At 38.7% G+C, this 18,347-nt stretch overlaps 1 protein-coding gene across 5 annotated transcripts; it reads left to right on the top strand.

The window, feature by feature from the left end:
- Positions 1-3,474: 3,474 nt before the first annotated feature.
- zfyve21 (zinc finger, FYVE domain containing 21) lies at positions 3,475-16,592 on the top strand. 5 transcript variants are annotated; one of them, XM_085392274.1, is made up of 8 exons: positions 3,475-3,684; positions 6,997-7,047; positions 8,441-8,609; positions 9,086-9,161; positions 10,966-11,057; positions 11,215-11,318; positions 12,734-12,861; positions 13,861-16,592. In XM_085392274.1, the coding sequence occupies exons 1-8, from the start codon at positions 3,559-3,561 to the stop codon at positions 14,150-14,152; spliced, it is 1,038 nt and encodes a 345-aa protein (XP_085248400.1). In that variant the 5' UTR covers positions 3,475-3,558; the 3' UTR covers positions 14,153-16,592. The 5 variants fall into 5 exon arrangements, with proteins under 5 accessions (XP_085248400.1, XP_085248401.1, XP_085248404.1 ...); XM_085392275.1 differs by having other exon boundaries at positions 11,265-11,318; positions 13,861-14,038; XM_085392278.1 differs by lacking the exons at positions 12,734-12,861; positions 13,861-16,592 and adding an exon at positions 11,420-12,649.
- The last annotated feature ends 1,755 nt before the right edge of the window (positions 16,593-18,347 follow it).

The following is an 18,347-nucleotide window of genomic DNA, read 5'->3' as shown; positions in this document are numbered from 1 at the left end:
TTGAGAAAATCTCCTGATGTGTATGAATCTCAGCAGCTGTAGTTCACAAAAACATGGAAACCTGTCCAGGGATCTTTCAGCTGCCTCTTCCTAAAAATGATCCGTCCTGTGTTGATTGATTGAATATTTAGCTTTTGATGTATGAAGTTCCATGTTTACATGATTTGGGGTTTGTAAATTATGTTTTTATTTGTTTCTGTCTTTGCGCTGTTTCTTTTTATATCGTTCTGTAATAAGCCTTGAGAGCAGGATCCGTGAATTGACTAGCACACGAAGGCTGGCCCGCACACTCTCAGGACTGAGGCTGTACTTCCACACTGACTACAAACTTAATGTCACTCCAGACTTTTTAAGTAATGACGAGAAATGTTTGCAGGACTTTCAATGACGAGACAAAACTTTGCCATGTGAGTGAAGTTGAACCAAAAAGTGGAAAAGTTTTTAACGATTTTTAATGTACATTTTTTGAAGTGGTTTAAATTTCCAGTTAAATCTAGAGATATCCAACATAATCCTGGTATGAATACTAAAGGACTTATCATTAAAAAACATTTAAACAATTTCTGTTTCTAAATGTACGAGTTGATTTGTGATTGTTCTAAGAGTTCATCTCGAGATTAAACTTTTCCTTTTACTGCCCTTTTGATAACTTTATGTTAAATGAAGGTAACTATGTGTACATGCTCACTTCTTTAAAAGGAAGCTACATAATATTTAACATATTTAATGTCCTTTACTGGTGGCAAGCTTGAACTGAAAGAACATACAACAGGTTAAATGATGATGAGGTGCCTTGTTTAAGAAATCCCAGAGATGGGATATTTTGTGTGGAGAGTTTCTTCTGTTTGAGCTGGGCTGTGTATTTACATTTCTTTTCATTTCAGACACACATGAATGCACATGATGTCCATTTATGGAGAAGTACGCTGCTACAAAATATATTTTCTATATAGATTGAAGTTATAGAAATAATGAAAATCAAAAATTATTAGAGTGCACATGCAATGGTAGTCTGCAGCTGAGTCCTTTTGTTTATACTGCCTCAGGCATATAGATACATTATAGATGTATATTTTCACAGGAACACAGAAGCCTGTTCTGAAATGTTAGAATTTTGTCTAAACGCACCTAAACAGCCTTACCAACTGCACGACCTTTGTGTGCATGTCTTTGAATTTAAAGTCTTTAAATTAGATTCGAGCAAAGATTATACAGACTAGATTAGAAGATTAGAAATTTGGTGAGAGATCCTGAGCCAGCTTTTAACATTAACATTTAAGATTAAATTAAACACAATGAACTTCACATTGGACAAATTCAGTACAATGTGATCTAGACGAAGGCGTTACAGTAACATATATACAAAGATGCGCACACAAAGGATTGATGAGAAAAGCTCAAACAGATGAAACAGCACAAAAAAATAGAATAAAGCCTCCATATCAGCCTAGGAATGACCACAGTGGTCTGTTTAATAAATGCACTAATGATAGAGAAGTCTCCACAGATCAACCATAATCGGGTTTAACCGTCCATCTCCAAACAACCCTAGCACATTTGTAAATCTTTGGCATGAACATCTAGTTGAGAAGGATTTGCACTGGAAGCATCAGACTGACGTAAAGTAATAATGATGATCTCCCACCTTAAGCTGCATTGATTATTGTACTGATGTGTGACTCATGCATTTGCTGCATTGTGCGTTGTCTCTGTTGTGTTTCCTGAATCTTACTTTTTTTTTTTTTGGCAGGGTTGTGCAATATGGTTCTGTTTTCATTTCTCTAATTTGTTGGGGGGGAAGCCCTCTTTACATCTCACAGATCAGACCTTTAACTTCAATAAAAATCGACACCTGACGAATTCATTCACATGAAGGTGTCTCAAACCATTATACTGTATTTGCCTTTTTTTTTTTTAATTATTTGTTCCAATTTCCCAAATGAATCTTCAGTGGTTTTGATGAAATATGCAACACAAAGAAAAACGTTTTGAATGGAGTGTACACAGATACAATGCAAAGATGTTGAATACAGAGGTTCAAGAATAACTTGAACTAAATACAATAATTGTGAAAATCTCAGAATGTGGAGTTATTGAAATTATTTGACTTATTTTAATATTTTAACATTTTAAATTCAGCAATTTAAAAATAAATGCGACCTGATTTTTTATTATACTTTGGCTATGCTCAATTAAAACAGTAAAGATCAACCCACTGGAATTTGTTGTGCAATCAAGTCACTTTCGTTAAAAGTCGGGCATTAAGCTTTGTGCAAGATGTGGTTTTATTTTCAAAATTACTTTAAATTCAAGCAACTTAAAATTTTATATCATCATTTGATCATTTCTTTGAGTTCATATTAAAATGTCAGTATAGGAAACTGAAACCTTATTTGGTAACATACAGTTATAATAGTGGATGCTAATATTAAACATCAAGCAAAAGGTTCATATAATGAGGCCAGCCCCCACTCTTCGCTTGGTGTAGTATAAGAGCGATATCTCGCTGTGAGCACAGGAGCCCCACCCACCTGCTGTTCAAACCTTCTATTTGCAAGGGGCAGCCAATCAGTAGAAGAGTCATGGCGGCTTGTTTTAGGTAGATGACTTTGCCCAGAGTGAAGTAACTGAAAACTGTGATCAAGAACAGGGAGTTTGGGGAGAAAAACGGACAACTGCTAGAGAAAGGACTGCTGTGAAAACACAAGTAAGGACTAATATATTTTAAGACTACTTAAACATAAACTGAGGGAGGAAAGTGTGCACATCGCTTGTACATTGACACAGCGTGAGCTAAATAATGTCGGTGATATAATGGATGTAGCCCCATCTTCCTGCACCAGTCCACAACAAAGTGCATCCAAAGTGTAGTCCCTTTTCTAAATCACAAGACTTAAAAACACATGTTTTTAAATGGAGCATGAAATTATTTTAAGCACACATAATAGCTCTGTAAACTCTGCCCAGGTCGTTGTTTAATTTGAAAAACTACTGTGCTCTGTGTCTTCTGTATAAAGTAAATGCTCCTGTAACCAAAGCTTACCTGTAGTCTTCTGCTAAGCTGGTAATCATCTTAATTACAGTATCGTTAGAGAGTAATAATGTGTAACAGAACAGAAACTGATGAGGGAACGGGTACTGTTGTTCAGCACAGCTCACCAAGTTATGCAGAAACCTGTTGGTGTTTTTTACTTTTTAGATCTGCCAGATCGTCTTTTATGTCCGCTCAAATTATGGTTGTCCAAAGTAAACTATACATATCTATAATTTTTTTCACAAATCATTATCTACCTTTCATGTACTAAATTTAGTGCTAGTTTTAACAACCCCGCATGTTTACTTCTTCTTCCATGACCAGCTAATGTGTTTACTTTATTTTTAATGGGAGGGGCTGCAGAAACCAAAACACTCAACTTTGCCGAGAAACACGTGATCTCATATCTGTGCTCTGATTCGCTAAACAGCCTGTCAATCATCCTGAAAGGTGTGTCCAGATGAGAGTTTTGTGGTCGAAGGAGACTCCGCTGAACACAGAGGAGAAACACACGCTGAAGGAAAATGTCTTCAGTTCCTGACGGGAAGAAACTCATCCGTAGTCCCAGCGGCCTTCGCATGGTTCCGGAAAACGGCGCCTTTAGCAGTCCTTTCTCGCTGGACGAGCCGCAGTGGGTCCCGGACAAAGAGGTGAGACAAGCGTCGGATTTGGTTTGACAGCGACAAGCGATCACAGCCGTGCAAACACGAGAAGCTTAACTAAGGCTTTCCGGTTGTAGTTTCCAAAATAAAATCACCTCTCTGTTAAACTAGTGGGAATAAAATTGTAAAGTAAGAGTCTAGTGGTAGCTTTAGCTGTAGTTTTGATGATGTTGTATTTTATTCATTGTAGTACAACTTGAGAAAAAAAAATTTGTGCGCTGTTTTTTGTTTTTATAATCCTGACAGCAAAAGTCACTGGACTATTTTCAAAAGGAAAATACAAGGAAACATTCAAAATTAACAAATGTTTACATTTTACATTAGAATAGTGATTGTTTGGGCCTTTAAAATGTAAGACCCTGTTTCAACTTATCAGTGATAATCACATGGTGTTTAAATAGCTGCTTTTATTTGAACGATAGTTCAAGGACCAGATATATTTATCAAAGCGTGTGGGCGTAGTAAATATTTCTTTTTAATTTGTTTTTTATTGTTATTTCATACAATCAGTGCTTTTCAGATTAATTTGCGTATTTATTCTGAGTACATTCAGTACAGATGGTCACTATATGATGATCCTATCCATCTTGAAAAATACAGTAACAGTATAATGACAGATTCAAAATAGAAATATTTAAAAATAATAAATGCACAGTTGATGATAATAATCTAAGATGCATCTATCCGATCCTTTAATGTTGTTAACTTTAATAAGTCAGTTTTTAGAACAGTAGGTCTAAATATTAGGGGTGCAACGATACACAAAATTCACGGTTCGGTTCGGTTTGATACTTTGGTGTCACGGTTCGATATTTTTTCGATACAAAAAAAATGTTCATGCATTTTTAATTTGTCATTTATTAAAATTATAAATATATATTTTAACTCAAAAGTACAGTTTTTAAATTTAACCCTAACCCTTGTGCGTGTTTTTTATTTTGACAGCGAATGCGCACCTGCGGACCACTTATGTGCAGCCCTGGTTATTTAGCTCATCATATTGCAGCCACAGAAATTATTTTGTCCATGAAACCATAAAGCTGCACTTTCTTTTTGCCTTATAGTCTCATTTGTCATAACTTCTCCTGCTGCTTTTACACAGGCACTCACATAAGCTCAGCGATTCTCTGCGCGATCAACCTCTCACATGTTTAAGCTTGCTGCGGGAGATTTCACTTGTCATGTTTGCATAGTAAGCTAACGATTAATAAGACGATGTCAGAGGAATTGGTGCACAAATTATCATCACTCACAGATCAGTGCTGTCGCTCTCTATACACAGTTCGCACGATTGCAAAGTGAAAGCAAAAAAACAAGCGCAAATTCAAACGCGACTTCAATATGTCACATATTGACAGTGGCTCACCGATGCCAATGACATAATTACCCAGCTACATTTCTGAAAGAATGCAAAAGCATTGACATATATTTTTCCTACAATAGCCCGACGGGCAGGGCAGAGATAGATTTTGGTAGCCCGACTGAAAAAATCGCTAGCTCCGGGACGTCGGGCTAGCGATATTGCAAGCCCTGTATCTGATTGAGGAATCACTCATCTTTGGAAAAGAGAGTTTATTACAGAGAAATGTCTCTTTCCAAAATAAAAGCTATACTATCCGCTTCTTCTGGGCTATATTCTCAGCAGCATAAGGAGAATCATGTGCTAACAGCTGTCTAAATGACTCGGCTAAAGTTAGTAGCATGCTTGTTGTTTTTGTCTTTGCACTAGGATGATGTCGGTGTAAATGTGCAGTCATATTCGTTGTGTTCCCACTAGTGCTTTCGGGTTAATCTCGTTGAAATGACGTTAGCGCCACAACACGGCAAATCTCCATTAACGAGCTACCGCCGATCGCTCCGTGCATGGGGCTAGACGGCCAACACGTTAACGAGCTAACTGCGCTAACACACTAGTTCACACCAATGTAATTGAGCATTGCATGGCACATCCAACATACTGTTTTACTTTAGTCCATGACTCGCTTACCTTCAGGGTCATACGTCACATGAAAACCAAAATAATTCCAAACGCCAGATCTGAATGAGGGTCAATTTGCCTGTTGCAAGGAGAGCTTAACTTCTGTCTCGCTAGCTTGCCCTGCGCTCTTCCTCCTGACTATGCTGTCTGCGTGGAGCGCTCAGTGGATCTGCGCTCGACAGTGCAGCCTAGGCGGAGTAGTCGAACACAGATTCACTGAGCGCTCCACACAGACAGCATCGTCAGAAGGAAAATTGATAAAATAAATTACAAATGTTGTATTGTTCGATACATATGCGTACCGAACCGAAAGCACTGTATCGAACGGTTCAATATCGATACGAATATCGTTGCACCCCTACTAAATATGTCTATTAAATTATTAAAAACAACACATCTTCTTATCTGTTGCTGTAATATTTCTAAATGTTTCTTTGCTCAGCCATTGGTTAATTGTTTGGTTTAAAAGTCGTGACTGGGTGGGTTATACTATCACACCTAAAAACTACAGCTCGACTCTAAATTCAAACTCTAGTCTTTCGGTCGTGCGCTGTGATAGGCTTTTATTTTTTGTAGTGAAACGGCTCTACATCCGGCTTACATCCTGCTGACTGCGGCGAGCTTGACGGCGCTCCGGACATCGCAGTTGGCCGCTGGACTGGGCGTTGCAGGCTGTCACGGCCAGCCTGGCAGCAAACGGAGCTTGTTAGCTAGTTAACAGCTACAACTAGCGGCAAACTTAATTGTAGCGTTTGTCCGCGTCACAATGACGAGACCCCTCTGGTTGTGTGCGTGTTTGACTACCAGCACGTAGGTTAGCTAACCAGCAGTAGGAGCTAGCCCTTCGTGCCTCGAAGGCTGTAGTTTTACAGTGCAGTAAAACTACAGCAGGACACACAAAGACTGTCTGGCTGTGAAAATGTAAACTCTGGCTGCACACAGGGACACTTTGACCAGACTGGCAAAGTTAATCATTTACTATTTGCTGACCTCAGCCTTCAGTTCTTTAATAAGAGGAGCAGGAATTAAAAACAAGCCTGGCACTAATTACAAACCCATATCTTCTGATCTGCCAGTGATAAATCATAAGTTTGATGGTTTAATGAACAGTTACCACTTGTCAGTAATGACCATAAGACACAAGAGCCATTGACACATACTATTTTTATACCGTTATTATTTACACATACAGCTGCAGATCTATTGTGGCTTGGCTAGCTGCTGATACTTGTGCAAAACTTTAAAGCAGTACTTTAACTGAAAGCTGTCCAGCTCAGCATGTTGTGTAACGTCCTGTTTTTTCCACTCTTCCTGTCTTTCAGTGCCCCAGATGTATGCAGTGCGACACCAAGTTCGACTTCATCAAAAGAAAGGTCTGTTTTGTTTCTGACAATGCGAACTCTGCAGAAAATCTCGACTTCCTGTCAGACTGGACAAACATATGGTGGACAAACCAGCGTTTAGTATAAATGTTTTGTTAAAAAATGTGAGGCTTTCGTTTGTGTTGCGAATGCTTGGATGAGTTACTCCTTCTTGGATCATTTAGTCAGAGCCGTGTGTTGATATTTCCTGCCAGTGTCCACCGACATAACGCTGTAAGCCTCCTGCCACCATTTCATTTTACATCTGTCGAGTTAAAATAATCACCCTTACAAGTGTCTTCAATATTTGCCTCTTTTGCCATTATCAGAGCCAGCTCTAGACTGCTGACTGAAGTCAGTTTCTAGGTGTTGAATTACACACGTCCTGTACTCGGCATCCCTCACGTCTTGGTTATCTTGAGGTTTTAGCACAGTTTTGATATTTTTAAGCTTCCCGATTCTTTAAAAGTGCAGTGAAGCAGATGTGGTTTTGCTTTGCCTCAGTCTCTTGTACTCTTGTTGAGAAGTGTTTCTTCATCAGCTCAAAGTCTCTGATTAAAAAAACACATTCTGTCCAAAACTGACACACTTACTCAATCAGAGTGCAACAGAAACCCACCAGCACAGAGGTGGATCCCCCAGGAAATCAAGGGCTTCTATTTATTTGTTATCCAGGCCTCAGAGGTCTCAACATTCGATGTAGGCAAGCCAAAAAATTTGGGAACTAATGTAACTCATGACTCACCAAAATCAGTGATGTGGAAATTTACTGGAAATTGCTCTGATAATAGAAAAAAATAGACGTAACAACTTTGTACCTCCAAAGTCTGCACAATATCCATTATACATGTTATAATAAACTTTATTAATTAGTAGTGGGATCTGTTACCGTACAAATTAATACAGGAGCGAATGTGTTCGACTGCAGTCAAACTGGAATAAAACAAGGAAAGTGGACTCTTCTATATTGTTTAGAAACTGTTATTTGAAACCCTTAAACACATTTTATGCTAAAAACTTTAGAGTATAAGGATATCCTCCATAGTTGTTTAACGTTACATAAAAGAAGTTGTCCCTATTATCATGTTTAGTAATTTGCAGATAATGTCTTTTGTTTCCATATAAAAAAGTAGGAGAAGTGCTGTGTCCTCATCAGAAATGAAATCATATCTACTTGTTTTGTTTAAATTGTATACTCTACTGTAAGCTGTAGGACATACTGTGACTGAGAGTGAGTCAGGCACACAGTTGGGGGTGTAATAGGAGTTCTGATTGGTTGGAAACGGTGCTGTATCTCAGCCAGATTGTTTTGAGATTTCCTGAGAACGTCTGAAGTGCCTAACACAGACATCCTAACCCTGACAATCGGCCAGGCAATCAGACTGTCTTGTGTTGTCTCCCACAGCACCACTGCCGGCGGTGCGGCCGGTGTTTCTGTGATAAATGCTGCAGTAAGAAAGTGCCGCTGCAACGCATGTGTTTTGTTGATCCGGTGCGGCAGTGCGCCGAGTGCAGCCTGGTCTCCCAGAAAGAGATGGAGTTTTACGACAAGCAGCTCAAAGTGCTTCTGGGAGGTGAGGACTCTCATACTTTTAAAAAAGGCTTAGATCCAGAGCGTCTGCCTGGGTTTTGTTTTCCTGTAATCATGCTTCGACACATTGACTCCATGCAGAAAGCCGGAATATGATCAAAGTAATTTCTGAATTAATCTTATCAGTCCCTTCCTGGTAATCCTGTTGATTGTGGGACAGTGTGCAGCTATAAATACACAGCAACAGTGTGGCTCCTTATCAAGAATCCATCAGCAGCCTGGAGTGTAGAGGAACAGCCGGCTGCACGTTTGGAGTTTGTGTGTTTGTATCAAAGGCTCAGTATGAAGGAAAGAAAGAAATAAAGATGAAGAGCTCGAGCAGCAAACACTGCCATACTTTGTTTTCTCCTCCTGTTTGACAAATGAGCCACTGACTTGGAAACAGTCCTCAGGTTTTCACTCTCCACTCTCGTGATGCCTTTGTTAGTGTCTGAAATGTGTTTATGTCCGCCGTAACAGGAGGCACCTTTGTTGTCACTTTGGGAACGTCGGAGAAGTCTGAAACCATGACGTGTCGCCTCTCCAACAATCACAGGTTAGCTCTTCTTTAAGTCCGCACATACTTGACATACCAAATATTTACTTTACCTGAATTACAAAAAGCTACCTGTCACATCTGGCCATGTTGTTTTTTTCCCTTCTATGAAATGTCTCCGTCTGCAAATTAGGCTGCCAGCTGAACAGGATCAAATATGTCCGCTGCAGTCTTAGGAAACATAAATAACATCTGTACTAGAGATGGCACGATACCACTTTTTTATGTCCGATACCGATACCGATATCATAAATTTGGATATCTGCCGATACCGATATGAATCCGATATAGTGTTTTTTAATCAACAAAACTGTTTTTTAAAATATCTTGCTGCATTTTGCAAGTCTGCAAGTTCATACTCAAGTTTAAAACAACAACTACACTAAAGCTATTCTGTTATACCTGTATACAAAAAAAATATTTCATAGTTCAGCAATACTGATCAATCTAATAAACTTAAACCTACACCATCCTCACTATTCTGGTATTTTAAAGAGTACTTAGCATAAATATTAAGCAACCTAACTAATAGGGTTCCAACTCCCAGCAACAACAAAAATAAATAAATAAAAAATAGGGAACCACCCCTCACGCTCCACCTCATGATGCTTAATCGACGTAATCAACCTTAATTTGATGCAGTGTGAAAAAAATGCACAGAAATCAATTATTTTTCAAGAAATATTAAATAGATTCAACATCTTTCTTCAACAAAATTGCAGACTGCACAGATGGTACCTTCCCAAAGTAAAAAGTACTATAGCTTACTAGGGTATATATATTAGACTTAATAGTCACTATATACAGTAATTGACTTCTATTCATTTTACATCAAATTAAAACTTTGGGTGTCAAATAATTATTTATTAAAAGCTCAACATTTTAAATGAGAATAAGAAAGAAAAGTATGTCTTTGTGCCCCCTTTTCCCAGTTAATGCCCTATCGGCCCCCCTGGCTAAACTTTGCTAGATCCGCCCCTGCACAGTTACCAGCGTCAGCTACGTAGAAAAAGATCCTGGTGTAGAAAGTAATATTAAATAAATTCTAACAACAGCTGATCAAGCTTAAACTTGCTGCTGTTGTTCAGCCGCTGGTTTGCTCTTTCTGGTGCAAAGTGGGCCAAAAACAAACAAGACAGACAGACTCGCGACAGAAAAGCCGATCAGCTGATCATTAAGCAGTTTCACGATTGAAGTAGCAGCGAGAAGAGGCAGTCACTCGTTAAGCTTAACGTGGGAATGCTTTACAAACATTCAGAGATGGACTTACACACTTGCTTTACTTCTCTCGGGGATAACTTTGTCGGAGATGAAATGCCAGGTTGCTAGCGAAGCTCCACATGCTATCCAGACCACCGACAGGTCCCGCATGCCACAGCCGCTCTATCACGTGATGCATACTGCTCCGACGTGCTAACGTTCTGAGGCGAGTTACGGCGTGTTGCAAGTTTTGTGAGGTGCTTTCGTGATATTTAATGGATCGGATTACATTTTTTATTTTTCTCCGATATCCGATCCAGTAATTTAGGTCAGTATCGGACCGATACTGATACGTAATATCGGATCGGTCCATCTCTAATCTGTACACAACAAATAAGTACTTCAGTTTTAACAGTTGTCCTCGAGGGGGGGAAAGGGGAATGCATTTGAATGTTTTTGTTATAAAGAAGAGTGGATAGCATAGATTCAGATCTTACATTAGCTCATAAAATAACGAGAATACTTATAATTAATATTAAAAAAAACAAACAGTTTTATTTGCACCAGTTTTTGGTAAGCTGTCTGTCTCTGACCTGAACGTCAGATATCTGTTCCTCGATGGTGAAAGCCACTTTGAGGTTGAGCTGTCTCGGATCTCCAGCATGCAGATTTTGACAGATGGGACAAGTCCAGGAGGTGAGTGTGTGAAATAAAATTGTGTTACAAGTAAGCATATATATGCGTGTGTGTGTTTAATTTTTTGAGCACCTTTCTCTCTGTTTCTTTCTCCCGTTTCCTCCTCGAGATGTTGTCACTAACTGATAAATTTCTGTTTTTTCTAAACTAACAAAAGTTCTTTTCTCTGCTGCTTTGGCCGCCCGGTGCTTCTTCCTCCGGGCTCAGAGAATGACATTCACACTTACACCAGTCTACTGGACAGTCACTTTATCTCTGAAGGTTAGCTTTCATTTGCTTTACAGTGTCCGTCTGTCAACAGTTCCTCATCGATGTCGCTGCATTTCTGCATGTTTCCCACATCAGCTTTCTTTCTTTTCAAGGAAGCTGCCTGAAAATGGAGCGTCTGATACATCTGCGGTTCCTTTTTTTTATCACTGGGTCCCCGAAGCATCTCAGAGGAAACTGAAATGCCAAACATTTCAGTTTGTTACTCTGATCATGATTAATATCCTAAGCAGCCTGATTAACCGATTCATTTGGCAGAAATTCAGTTGATGAGTAGTCATTCATCAGTCGCCAAAATAATCAGACGGTTCACTCTGAAGGTCTTTCAGGGATACATGTGGGCTATTTCTTTATCATTTCTTTACAAACTGGGCAGGAAAAGCTTCCGAGTTGATTTCATGCTGCAAAACAAATCCACACACTGGTGAGCGGCGAATGATCACAGGATCGTTTCCATGGTAAAGAAACTTTTGCATAATGCTCCATCAAATGGTCAATGGGCATGTCAGGATTCAAGTGTATTACAAGGACAAATCATGTGGGCAAAGTTTCAGCAGAAGGTGCAAGCCAATTAGAAAGACTGTAAAAATGCATTGATAAAGGCCTGTGAGGTATAGGAAGTGTATAGCTTGACTTGGTGTCCTAACAGCTCTTAACAGAACAGGTGCACAGCAGCCCAAAACATACTATGAAAGCACCCAGAGAATTTGAGTTTTCACTCATTAATAGAAAAATCCCCTCAGCTGAATGAGTTGATGAATGCTACAATGCTCATAAACATGATTTCCATTAGAGAGATGAGTTCGATGCTTTTGGGACACTGAACCTCGACTGTTGCATGTTTCCTGACATGAAATCATTTCATCATCAGTGTCGTCACGTGCATTTCCATTAGTGTTTGCCTTATATTGTTTTAAAACCGTCGTCTGTTTCTGTCCTGAGTTTACACTCTTCTAGTTTCTGACATATGTTAAATCTCATTTGAAAGGGTCCAAGGCTCAGTAGAACTGTGATTTCATGGGGAAAAGGGATATGTAGTGACTTAATTTGTGTGTCAGACTATGTGTACAACTTGATGTTTGCATGAAAAAAACTAAAATGACCTTTTTTAAAGTTGCTTTTTTTGTTGTTTGACTCAAAGAATACAGTTTACTTAACAGACAGAGGATGTCTTTCAGTCATTTTTTTTAAATAAATATATATATGTGTGTGTATATGTGTGTGTGTGTGTGTGTGTGTGTGTGTATGTATGTGTGTGTGTGTGTGTGTGTGTGTGTGTGTGTATGTATATGTGTGTGTGTGTGTGTGTGTGTGTGTATATATGTGTGTGTGTGTGTGTGTGTGTGTATATATATGTGTGTGTGTGTGTGTATATATATATGTGTGTGTGTGTGCGTGCGTGTGTGTAGGAGGGTCGAGAGCCAGTGGAATGCTACTCCATTACAAGCCGATGGGCTCTCAGGATGTCCAGCAGCTCCGCATGGAGGCAGCAGATGATAAGAAGGTGGCTTCATTATGGTTGTCTGCAATGCACAAGGTAAAAAAATAAGCAGCACACCTAAGACGGTCCATGCAGTGCAGATAGGTAACAGTTGCCCAGCCCACTTAAAGTGCCTAAAAATGGTTGGAGAGGAGTGAAAATGATTTATTATGCTGGAAATAAAGAATTGTGCTAGCATAAAATCAGGTCAGGGACACAAAAGAGTCCCTCCCTACAACAGACACTGCTTTATGTCCTTTATTCACACACTGGTCCTTGCCATCACCAGTGTGTGAATGGGTGGATGACTGAATGTCTAAAGCGCTTTGGGGTCCTTAAGGACTAGTAAAGCGCTATACAAATACAGGCCATTTACCATCTAAATAATAAGTAAAACAATCAAAACAGAGTTTTGATTCATGCATCAAGTTGTAGTCCCACAGATAATCGCCTCAAATGTAAGCTTATCAGAAGTGAAGTTTTGAATGTATTACTGTAAGCTGAATGTTTTGGTTTGTCAGTCATGCAGAGAAGTTTCTGCATCTAATATTCAGCTATGAGTTTAATTAGTTACACATTTTTCTACATTTTTGGGTTGCAGAGAATAATATGGCTCTGAATAAGCACCTCTTCATGTTTTCTTGATGTTTTTCTGTTTCATGGTGTCATTGAAATGCTTCTCATTAATATGGTCAGTCAGCCTTATTGCAAACATTTGATAAAAACATGGTGGCGTGCTAAATAACAGATCAAAAGGCAGAACAAAGGACAGCTCAGGCTGATTATAGTGCTGTGGAGCAAAGTCTGGAAAGGTGGATGTAGTATCATAACCTGTCCAGTGGCGCCCCCATCAGGCCAGAGCTTGCACTTTTATTTATTTTACATGTTTTTACATTTTATTTTATTTTTTGGCTAAAAAAGCCATCAGTCTCACACAGCACTGTAGCTGAATGTGGTCTGTAGCGTGCTTGTTGAGACAAAGCAATAAGAAATCAAGAGCGTTTTTATTTCCAAAACTATGAAACTAACTTTTTCTCTGCCTGTTCTTTCCAACAGGCAGCCAAACTGCTGTACGAAGCTCGAGACCAGTGAGGACCAGAAGCGAAGCTCCAGGCAGCACACACCCAAGTGTTTTGTACCCATCTCGGTCGGGTTTGGTACCCTTTGGATATTATTAACGCCACTTCCTCTTCTGCTTATCTGTCCGATTCCTCATTGGTTCTTGATACCAGTTCCATTCATGGTAATTTTTGCAAATGTTTGTATGAAAAATGACTTTTATTACCTCTATAACCAGTACTTTGTACATAATGTTTACCACAAGTACGCTGCTTGGACCTATTTTTAAACTTTAATTTTTTTTTTAAAAGAATTTATTTGACGTTGACTTCATTTAATCCTCTTTTGTTTTAATTCATAAATCAGGGCATGCAGCATTAATGTTTCGACTCAAAAAATATAACAAGAAGAAGAAGGTTTGTTCTTTTTTGCCAATTTAAAATTATTTATAGAATTCATTAGATTTTAATTTAATTTTTTAAAACATTAAACATGTCACAAAATGAGGCATCGCACCTTTTTTATAAACCACCTTCCATGGTTGAATTATGGTGACATTATAACTTTGTTATGCTGCTACAGGAGAAGTGATGAAGTGTGTCCTTGCAGGTTTACTAGGTCACCTTAACAGAGCCAAGCAGGGACTTGGTCATTGAACTGTCCGCAGTAGCCAGATCTTCCACACAGAGCGTCATCACAAGTAGTTTGAAGGACAAATCCACCCTGAAATCCTTTATCGCAGACAGAAAAGCAGCTTTCTGTGATGCTACCGGCACTTCAGGATTCAGCTGTGCTGCATTTCTGGTAATCTCATAATAAGAAAAGGTGTGAACAAACACAGTTGTTCCTGAAATGCCAATAACATCACAGACTTGCATCCAATTTATATGAAAGTAACATTACATGGTGGATTTTTCCTTCAGTGACAGTTCCGTTTAAATGTTGAAAGTTTAGGTGAAATCTTCTTTTTCAGTTATTAGCTGCTTCAAATATTCACAGTCGTACATCTTTAGGCCTTTTTGTCTAAAAACTTCAACTTTTCACTGATTCTAGTGAAGTATACACACAAATACATAAATGCTTTAAATATAGTTTCATGCATTAAAGTTTTGTACAAAATATATTGCTGAATACTCCTACTTTAGCACAAGCTGTGTATGTATTTGCATAATTTTTAAAGCTGAACATATGACTCTAGTTTTTGTAATACTTGTATATTCCTTTTTGCCATTACTCTAAAGCCCCCAAACATTTTTTTTAATCTTTATTTTTGTCATTATTGTGCAGACCAACAAACAGGATGTCAGATCTCAGCTATCCATCAGCCATGTTGAATTGACGGGTCTTTCAGTTAGCAGGTTGTTACTTAGTTATTCTAATCAAAGACATGATGGTTAAAGTGTTGAGCACAAGAAAACTATAATTTTCATTTGCTTTGCAGACAAATTTATATGCTAAAGTACTCTATTTTTAAAGAAGAAGAAACTGAAAGAAGGTGAAACTAAAGGCTGTTTAGTATGTGGCTTTAGTGTTCATAGAAGCCCAGTTTTTACTGTTAAAACAGTTTAAAATGGGGGTAGTTTGGGGAACTTTGGATGAAGCTGTATAAAAATCATTGTCTTAAAAACATTTATTAAGTAATAAGCGTGAGCATTGTGACACAAAGTCACATTTTCAGGTGTATGTCATGGTCTTCAGCACAGCGGCAGATACTTACTGTCAAACTTTGAGCATATAATAATAACAGGTCGTCATACTGTAGGCGGCGTATATACTGGATGGCAAATAAATGAACTTCCTGTCAGGAGGAAAACCCTGGAAATAGTCAGTAAAATTAACTTTTAGGTTCTCTTTTTTTAAATAAACTGTGTACTTCATTCTACATCTGAGTTAACGTGTCCGTTAAACGCACAGCAGCTCGTCAGCTGTTAATGTTGTAGTACAGTTTGGTGCAGTTTTACAGGCATCTGCGTGTCTTCCTTTTTCCCCAAGCTTGAGGAAAGAAATTAATGGTTTAATAGAGCACAGAACGGGCTAACATTTGGTGAAATGTCTGACTCCCCCCCCCACTTTACCGCTTGTGAAAATCGCAGTGAAAAAAAATGTTCTCCACCCCAACACACACCCCTTTGTGACAAAGGTTATTTTTATACTCACCTGAGAATTAATGTTGCTGTTATTTGGTTTCATGTTCTTCGAAGAGACGATAGTGAAGTGTTTGTTTGAGACATTTGTGTGTTCCTGCTTTGAAGTATTGTTGTACATTGACAGGGTGTAAAGTTTTCCCATTCAACAGTTGCTGGTGATGAAAACGGGTGTTAATGACTGCACAGTCTACAACAAAAATGATCTTTAGTCATGCATTCCCCCCCCAGTACCGCATGTTGCACACTAATGGGATATTATTTTTACTCCTGTGTTAATTTTATTTTATTTTTTTTAAATCTCAGTAACACTCTGAACTGAAACTAATTGGTTCAAGTTTAATCAGTTGAAAACAAACGCAAATACAGACTTTTGTATCGTTGGCTCAGTGTGCAGCTCTTTCTTTTAAAATGTAATGATTTTATTTTAAGTTCGCACTACATTTAAAATCACCAAGTCAGCCAGTGTTTGTATCTGCACTTTATGGCCACTTTTTCCCTATCAAATCTTTTATTTTGCTCAAAATGCTAAACTGCATCCCTTCGATGGATTTTTCTTTTAATAAAGTCCAGTGTTTTTAAATCTGCTGTGCTGTTGTTATTTGAAAATGGGATTCCTGTATGAGGCGAAGAAATGCTGACCTGGTAGAAGATTTCAAGGCCATCATTCTACATTGACCCAACATTCAAAATAGTTTCCAATCTTCGTAAAATTCATACGTTTGGTTTACCTGCTTAATCCCTGGAGGTAGATACTGGGATTATTATTTTTCCTCCGTTAATGCTGCATTGCCAGAAGTATTCGCTCACCCATCTGAAACATTGAATTCAGGTGTTCCAATCACTTCCATGGCCACAGGTGTATAAAACCAAGCACCTAGGCATGCAGACTTCTACAAACATTTGTGAAAGAATGGGAGCTCAGTGAATTCCAGCTTGGTACCATGATAGGTTGACCATCTGTGCAACAAGTCCAGTCATGAAATGTCTTACCTACTAAATATTCCAAACTCAACTGTGAGTGGTAGAAGCAAATGGGAATGACAGCAACAGCCAAGAAGCGGTAGGTTTTATAAAATCACACGACGAGGTTATAGCATAAGCTGAGGCAAATAACAGATCAAGAACAGAGCGCTTCAAGGACCGAGTTTCCATGGCTGAGCAGCTGCGTCCAGTGCAATGCAACGCGTCAGATGCAGTGGTTTAAAGCAGGGGTTCTTAACCTTCTTTTGACCTCAGGCCCCAACTTTTCCACTACAAAGTGCCCCAGGGCCCATTCAGATATTAACTGTATTGAATACATTATTGCTTTTGGTTTGATTTATATTTAATAACTAAATCAAATCGACTTCATTTTAACAGCTAAAACCCATCTTTTCTCTTCATCTGCATTTTTGATCTGAAAGTAGAAACAACTATAACGAGGAGAAATGGAATTTTATAGGTGACAGATTGTTCTTCTGACCAATAAGCTGGAGTCAGAACCTGTGATTTATCCTCCCTGACTATTGAGTGATTTTATATGCTGATGTTATTTTCTTGTTTTGAGTCAAACTAAATTTCTATAGGAACTCTGTGTTAAAGGCTCAATGCACCAAATTGAGTTTTGATAAGAGTTTTTTTTCTCATGCAAGGAAAGACACAAACTGCTCAGAGGGATTAAAGTTAAATGAGCTCATAGCACTACGTTGGCTTTATCAGCCCTGCACAGAACAGATCGGTCTTAGACTCTTTGATTCTCTTAAATAAGTAGAATCTGAAACTGAAGGTTTTAGATTAAATCTGATTCCTAAATTAAGAAGTAAATCTTAAAGAATAATCTAGGTTTGTAATTTGGAACAAAGTTTGTTTAACTAAAACTATCTTGAACTGTGGAGGGTTAAGTGTGACCTTCTTAGCTGCAAACCTAGAACTGGTCTTGTACCTTTTATATCTGCCTTACTGTGACATAAGTGCTGCAAAAGGGTTTTATTTCTCTCTCTCTGTGTCTCTCTCAGTCCCTCTCTCTAAAATATTCATTTTACTTTATTTTCTCTAAATATGATGTAGGTTTGAGTTTTCCCTGCTAAATTGTGATGGTCTGGGAGTCTCCTATGTTCGACCTGCCTGTATGTATGTTTGTTTATGTTTTGTTTTGGCTCCCCTCCCAGTCCCCTGCTTCTTCCTTTAAGTGTGTGTGTGTATTCTAGCGTGCCAGTTTATGGGCGCCATCAGGCCGGAAGGTGTTTCCCGTGTTGAAGCCGCCACACCTGTCTGCCGTCTAGATTGGCCACTACTTAACTGTTTGACTGAGCTTCAGTCAACGCTGGATTGTTGAGTTACCAAGTAAGTGAAGTCCCA

Source organism: Rhamphochromis longiceps, linkage group LG19 (genome assembly GCF_057381845.1).
Source record: "Rhamphochromis longiceps isolate RC_006_pf linkage group LG19, R_longiceps_female_GT1.1, whole genome shotgun sequence".
In the NCBI taxonomy this organism is placed as follows: Eukaryota; Metazoa; Chordata; class Actinopteri; order Cichliformes; family Cichlidae; genus Rhamphochromis; species Rhamphochromis longiceps.
Note: the sequence above shows the minus strand (reverse complement) of the source record. Positions and strands in the feature narration are given on the sequence as shown.

What these genes read in the sequence shown, in the direction of transcription:
- zfyve21 (XM_085392274.1), top strand. Translation starts at nt 3,559, where the DNA reads ATGTCTTCAGTTCCTGACGGGAAGAAACTCATCCGTAGTCCCAGCGGC. An exon ending in TCGACTTCATCAAAAGAAAG is followed by an intron (nt 7,048 to 8,440) that starts GTCTGTTTTGTT and finishes TGTCTCCCACAG; the next exon opens with CACCACTGCCGGCGGTGCGG. An exon ending in AGATGGGACAAGTCCAGGAG is followed by an intron (nt 11,058 to 11,214) that starts GTGAGTGTGTGA and finishes AACTAACAAAAG; the next exon opens with TTCTTTTCTCTGCTGCTTTG.